Raw genomic sequence first — 7355 nt, 5'->3', positions numbered from 1 at the left:
TCGCCCATTTTATTTCATTTATTTAAAAAGAAAGTAAGGGTGATTTGTTTAGTTGATTTTCTTGCATAAAAAAAAAAATTAAACTCACTGTTGTAGATTGTAAATCATTTACTGATGTGTTTTATTATATAAAATTAATAATTTTTTTTTCTTTTTATTACAAAACGTTAACAACTATACAACAACTTTAATTTCTATTTTTTGTTTAGTGTTTATAATTTTTTTTTTACTTGCTCTTATATTTTGGTTTGTAATATTGATTAACATTATAAATCTTATATGTTTGTTTTTATTTGAGTTTTGTAGAGCGTTTAATACAAGTAAAATTGTTATAAATTCTTCACAAATTTTAACATAATACGTATAAATTATAATTACATTTTAATCTTAATATTATTTATACCGTACCTTTGAGTATGGGTATACACTAATATATATATATATATATGCACCATAGGGTGAAGAGTTAATATTATAAATAAAATGAATTGGAGACATGTACATATAAATAATATAATATATTTGTCAGTGTTCTAAAAGGCGCTAAGCGCTAGTCGGGCGCCAGGCTGGGGCCTAGCGCCTAGAGCGCCTAGGCGGCGCTTAAGAAAATTGCTATTTTTTTTATTTTTTAAACTTTGTGATATAATTTGATATTATTTTTAACTAAATCAAAGTTAAAAAATATTAATAATGCAACATAAACCAATAATATATAGAATTAAGCATGAGAAATAAATTATTGTAATTAATAAATAACATTTTAATTAGTCATACAACCAATACTATAAGCAAACAGTTAAGTGGATTTTTTGGAAATATTATAGAATATATATAATTAATAATAAAACTAAATATAAATCTATAATTATATATAAATATTAAATAGAAAAGAAAAATAAAATAAAATAAAAACAAAAAACAAAAACGGAGCAAATGCCCCAATAACCACACAGAGAGACGGGGAGACGGGAGAGAGAGAGAGGTTACGACAAATGGAGCTTGCCGCAGCGGAGATGGAGCTTGACGGCGAGGACGGGGGCGGTGACGATGACGCTGAGGACGACGAGGACGCGACAGATAAGAGGCGGTGACGATGAAACTTGGCGGCGAGAATCGAGCTGGACGCAGCGACAGCGGTGAGCTACTGGCGGGCCGATGAAGCTTGGCGGTGTTAAGGCGATAGCGTTGAGGCGGCGACAGCGTTCAGGTGAGAAGAGAGAAATAGAGAGATGTTGAGAGGTTCGATTTAATGATTTAGCAAAAAAAATCCTAAAAATAGCTGAGCCAACGAGTTGGGCGCCAAGGCGCGCAAGCCGACTAGGCGCCGCCTGGGCCGCCTAGGCACCCAAGCCGGCCGATTACTCGGGCCGGCGCCTAGGAGGCCCGACTAGGGCAATTTCGGGGCGGCCAGCGGCCGCCTAGCGCCTAGGCCAATTTTTAGAACACTGATATTTGTATAAATACACATTTACTATTTAATTATATTGTTAACTCAATATAAGCATAATAAAATTTAATTATGCTAAATATAAAAAAAGTTTGAGGTTTTATAATAAAATTTTAGAAATTGAATACATTTTTATTCGCCCTATAATATATAATTTATAATTTGATTCAATTATATTTAATTTAATCTATTGGGTTAATTATCAAAAACTTACCAAAATTTAGTTTATTAATTTTACAACAAACTTTAAAACATATCAATTTTACATTTCAATTTCCAATTTTGCACCAATTATATAGTTCTATTAAAATTTAAATAATTAACACTCTTTTGATATATTAATTATGAGCATGGTTAAATTTGAAAAAAGAAAAAATAATAATAATAAATATATTTAAAAAGTATTAATTATTTATATTTTAACAATATTTTGCAATCGATACAAGATTGAAAGTTCAAATATAACCCCTTATGTTTTTAAAATTTTAGCTTATTTTTGAAGATTATAGTTAGATTTTTAGTTAAATTGATCAAAATAACTGAAATTTATATATATTTTTAAAAAAAATACCACTAGACTTTAAGTTATATATGAAATTATTACTACAAAAATTAATTTTCACGACAATAATTATATTTACTAAAATTTCATAATTTTTTTTTAAATTGTAATTCTTTGACGCTAGACTCAAACTTAAGATCATAAATCTTGAGTCGGGAGATAGCATAAAAAAGCTACAACATTGAAGAAGGAAAATAAGTGTATATTCATGAGATAAATGTATATGAGTTTCATGTTAGAACACTAACAAATAAATGAATGGATGAATGGGATTGGATTGATACATGGGAATCAAGTATTTCTAGCTAACAGAAGATGAATGAATACCTAAAAGCTATAACAATGGCCCTTCTTTTCCTCCTCTCTTCCATCCCTTGTTTACAAACATAAACATTCTTCTTCCAAAATCTGCAGAAGAAAGAATTTAGCGCAGTTCCATCTTCTCCAGGCTGTGTTAGTCGATTTATCGACCAAAAGACGATAGATTTTTGTCCAAGTAACAAGAGCTCTACATTTTTGTCCAAGAAAAATTGTACTCACTCTGTAAAATTGATTGGCAAATGAATTGATCTTGGCCCTCTATACCTCGGGGGATCATATCGAGAGAATCGCCTAGACTTGTGTATCTTCATCCTAATAGCAGGCACCTTTCGTGCCACGGCCTGCCATATCATTTGAACAGCATCACCCTCCTTCGATGGGAAGTGAAACTCGAAAAAATTTTCTACCTCTTTCAGCCTTGTCCACATTCTGGTCCACTTTTCTTTCCCGATGCTTCGAATAAGGTTGATGAGGAATTTGTCCTTGATGGCATCTGATGTACGGATGAATATGCAGAACTCAGAGTAGTCGAGAACATCTTCATAGGGGAGCTCGATGTCATCACTGATGATAACAGGCACACAGTGGCTAGCAATGGCATCAAAGAGGCGATTTGAGGAAGGGGTGTCACCTGCTACATTGAGACAGAACTTGGAGGCATGCATTCCCTCTGTAGCTTTGTGGATTCCACCCCTTTGGACACTTCCAAATGAGAAATGTACGTCTTTCTCATCTTTTAGAAGATAGAACAACTCTTGCCGAGCAAAACCACCCTGAAGATTAAGATGTCATAAGTTCAGAAATTAGATAATGCAGATTTATTGAGACGATGGGATTAAAATGTCACAAGTTTAGAAATCACAGCATAAAAATAAACCACCCTGAAGATTATTGCCAAGCCTTGATTCCGCTAGATGGGGTTGGCTAGATGGATTCTAACTCACCAACCATCTCAGTCAATAGGTGTGGCGAATCAATAAATCAGCATAAAATCATTAAGTAAGAATTAATGCAAAGGTGGACGCATCAGTAATTTCAGCTTAATAAACAAACAGATGGCAGGAATATCATATTAACAACGATTACATCAGAATGCTTAGCTTCAAACACAAAAGAAAGAGCTAATATCCTCAATTCTCTGATGAGACACAAAGTGAACTGATATCTAAGCCATCTAGACAAGCAAATGTGTATCATAAAGACTGTTTTATTTAAGAAAAAATGAATCAAAGAAGTTATGTTTACAAATCAGATTTAAAGAAAAAAAAAAAAGAGTAAATCAAACAAAGTACTCAAAATGAAGAATTGTGAAAAAAGAATTAGAAAACGCCCAACTAAACCACAAAGGTAAAATGGATTTATTGTTTAACATAATCCCATAAACGTGAATTGAAGGTAACAAAACTAAGTCAAAAGGATGCTCAATGTTTATTCAACTTACAAGAAGGGAAGCTTGAGAATTGAATAATAGATGACGATTTAAACATTTAGGTATAATCAATGGAATGAAATTGTGCCTTACATTGGTGTGCCATGTAGGAGGCATGACACATCCATCCACAAAGGACATTGAATAAAAAAGCCTACTTCTTAATAATTCCATCTAAAATTTCCTACTTAGCATAATAAAAAAGGGAAATATCTGGAAAAGCATATTATTTACAGCTAGCATTTAGGACTGCAAAAATTTGAGTATGACGTGGTGATTTTAAATTTACTCGTCAAGTTACATGAATAACAGGAAAGCAGAAAATCAAACAACAAATACTTGATGATGAAAAAACAGATAATGAGACAAACAAATTAAACAATGACCATGTTGAGAAAAAGCAGCTAAAGGCTAGTCAAAATATTGTGAAACGGGAAATATGAGAAAAATGAAAATTTCCTTCTCCCTCCCTATAAAATTCGAAGAACCAACTGAGACAGAAATTAAGAAGGGTACATACATCTTTTCTGTATATGGCTCCTTGGAAGTAGAGCAAAGTTGGACGGCTATCAAAACCAGATGAATCGCTATCAAAGGTTTTGATGAGATGCTTGTAAGGTGCAATCACATCTTTATCAACATTAGCTACATTTGGAGGATACCTTCCAAAATCTGAAACAATGAACGTTGCTGGCCAAAGCTTTGTTCTCGCATCTAAGAGGCTATTTGGGTGATGAGCTAGAACAATATGATCCCGTCCCCCTGACCTCTTCCATTCCACTTGAGTTGTCAAAAAACTAACTAACTTCTCTTGTAGCAACTTGTTAACATTTTTCTGTGGGCCCTTCACCCTAGCGTATCGGTTATAGCATAAAGAAGAAAAGAAAGGGACAAATATAACATCAGCTTCACTCGAATTGTGGATTCTTACTGCACTACGAGCATTGGTATGGCCAGTGAACTCAGACAACAGGAGATCCAAGGTAAGCCAATACTCTATGCTGTGTTGCAAGTTTAACCCACCGGGATATAAAGGGATTTTGGTTCTGATATCAGGCCAAACACCTTTCCCCTCAGGCTTCCAATCTAAGAGCTCAAAATGGAACTCTGGGGGTAAATCATACATGAAAACCTTAAGAACTCCATTGTTGGGATGGCATTTTACCATATTGTTTTCTCCAGTTACTGCTACTTCTTTCTTGAGAATGACTTGGTTAGTTCGAACTGATGGGTTCTTAAATTTAAGCTCAGGATTGGGTAACAACCTACGGTTAACAAAGTAAGGATGGCCCGCAGAACGCAACACAAACAGCCAAGATAATATGAACAAGATGGATGAAATGGAAAACAAACAAATGGAGGACTTCTTCGATGCACGTCTCTCAGCCATTGCACTACTAATCCAAAATCACTGCTATTTGGGGCAAAACATATATGAAATTCTGTTGCTGGGCATAAGATACATTGAACCACCGCACTTTATATACTAATTACAAACTCAACGTGAAATGAACATGGAGAGGAGGTGGGGAACAAATACAATTCAACTTTACAGAAATCACACTTCACATGAACAGAACCAGCAATTTCAATAATCTCTGAGAGACAGGGAGAACATCAAGATCAATTTCATCTCAAAATGCAAAAACGAATATCATAAATGTCGAATGGAGGCAATGGATCTTTCAACAATACCCTCCTGAATCCAACCACATTCTATCTCTGCATTGACCGGCCCCAGAAACAACATCAAGACCGAAGAATAAGAAAAGATCCAGGTCTGAGATAGAAATTATGCAATTTGAAAGAATGCAAGTCCAAATGATTTTTTTTTTTTTTAAAAAAAGAGTTTCGAAACAACCACTCCAGCAAGGAAAGAATGCAAACCCAGATGAATATGAATGCAAATTCCACCCAGAAACCAATTAAGACCTAAAAAAACAAAGAGAAAAAAAAAAAAAAAAGGGAGAATATATAGGGCTGCACGAATGGCTTGATGTTAAGAACAGAAAAGTAAAAGGGAAGAGTTGTTCACCAGAAAACAGAGACTCGAAACGTAGAGGTCAGACAACGGACTGGACAAACACGCTTGGTTGATCCATCGCTCTCTCTCTCTCTCTCCGCCGGAAGATGGCTTTTTCAAATGGCGGGGAAATAGGGGCGCCTAATCTGTGGCCTGGCTTTCACCATCCGGGGGTTTGTCGTGTGGAAAAGTATTTGAGAATTTTTATGGTACGATGGAATCATAGTCTAAATAAAATTGGATGGGTGCTGCCAATGGGGAATTTCATTACGTTGAAACTTGAAAGGGCTTTTGTGGGTGAAGTGACTTAAAATTTACAATTACGAATAAAAACATGAATCTTCTTCCTATTAGTAATTCTTAACATAATTTTCTCTTCAATAAGTTTACATGAAATCATTTAGCATTCTTATATATACAATGAATAGCGTGTACTCGTGTCTAAAGACACGGTATAAATAATATTAAGATTAAAATATGATTATAATTTATACATATTGTGTTAAAATTTATAAAGAACTTGGTAATAATTTTATTTGTATTAAACGCTTTACAAAACTCAAATAAGAAACAAACATATAAGATTTATAATGTTCATCAATATTACAAATCAAAATATAACAACATATCTAGCGTTCATCCCAATATGTGGGGCCGGCTACATGAATTCTAGACTTCTATATGGGTACGTCCCAACAAATAGTTTGTCTAGAATTCATATTTAGATCTGACTAGCTTTTATGCTGGTTATCAGTTACCTAACACAACCCTCCTTCTTTATCCGGACTTAGGACCGGCAATGGATAACATCCCCTGACGAAGTAATGATGAAATGAAATTTCAATATCATTCATATGGAGAAGTTTCATGAGATGGTGGTGAATGAAGATAATTGATATAGTTGTGTTCCATCACTTAATTGACATGGTGAAACCAACAAGTACAATATGGAAACACAATAAGCAAATTAAAATATAAGAGCAGGTAAAAAAAAAATTATAAATACTAAACAAAAAATAGAAATTAAAGTTATTGTATATTTGTTAACGTTTTATAATAAAACAAAAAAAATTACTAAATCTATATAATAAAGCATATTAGAAAATGCTCTATAATATGAATAAATTAAATTAAAAATTAAATATCAAACAATACATACCAACCTATAAATATCAAACAATACATACCATTCGTATTACACATAAATGTTAAAATGCCAAGTTTATGAAATTTTTCCTTTAATTAGAAACTTTAGATATTCAAAAGAAATTATATGAAAAAAATAGTCCATTTCTTTTTAGAATCACACAGGAAATATATTATATTTGAATGGTACAAAATGTTAAATACATTTTTTTGAGTGTGAGTTTAATTTTTTTGTTGCAGAAAGATGGTAGACAAATCACCCTCACTTTCTTTTTAAATAGCTCCAAACAAACAGTCACTTCCCTCTCAGACTAATTTTTTGGATAGCTCCACAACAAATCATCATTCCTTTCTTTTTAAATAGTTCCAAATAAATACTTTCAAAGTATTTAAACTTTCACTTTTTTTTTAGATAGCTCCCCAACAA

The 7355-nt window shown here is 33.2% G+C and overlaps 1 protein-coding gene across 1 annotated transcript; it reads right to left on the bottom strand.

Annotated features, from left to right (window-relative positions):
* Positions 1 to 2190: 2190 nt before the first annotated feature.
* On the bottom strand, positions 2191 to 5985 carry LOC127787934 (probable arabinosyltransferase ARAD1). Its single transcript, XM_052316016.1, has 3 exons — positions 4280 to 5985; positions 2550 to 3103; positions 2191 to 2417 (listed from the first exon to the last, which is right to left on the bottom strand). Exons 1-3 carry the CDS (start codon positions 5147 to 5149, stop codon positions 2315 to 2317), a joined length of 1527 nt encoding a protein of 508 aa, XP_052171976.1. The 5' UTR covers positions 5150 to 5985; the 3' UTR covers positions 2191 to 2314.
* Positions 5986 to 7355: the final 1370 nt, after the last annotated feature.

The sequence above is a fragment of the Diospyros lotus genome, chromosome 13 (genome assembly GCF_014633365.1).
Source record: "Diospyros lotus cultivar Yz01 chromosome 13, ASM1463336v1, whole genome shotgun sequence".
NCBI classification, from domain to species: Eukaryota; Viridiplantae; Streptophyta; class Magnoliopsida; order Ericales; family Ebenaceae; genus Diospyros; species Diospyros lotus.
The sequence above is the reverse complement of the archived record's forward strand: the minus strand, read 5'-3'. Positions and strand labels throughout refer to the sequence as shown.

Excerpts from the sequence above, each read along its gene's own strand:
- LOC127787934 (XM_052316016.1), bottom strand. The coding sequence starts at position 5,149 with ATGGCTGAGAGACGTGCATCGAAGAAGTCCTCCATTTGTTTGTTTTCC. Across the intron at positions 3,104-4,279 it reads GAGCCATATACAGAAAAGAT|GGTGGTTTTGCTCGGCAAGA; the intron begins GTATGTACCCTT and ends CTTAATCTTCAG. Across the intron at positions 2,418-2,549 it reads TTGCCAATCAATTTTACAGA|ATTTTGGAAGAAGAATGTTT; the intron begins GTGAGTACAATT and ends TTTCTTCTGCAG.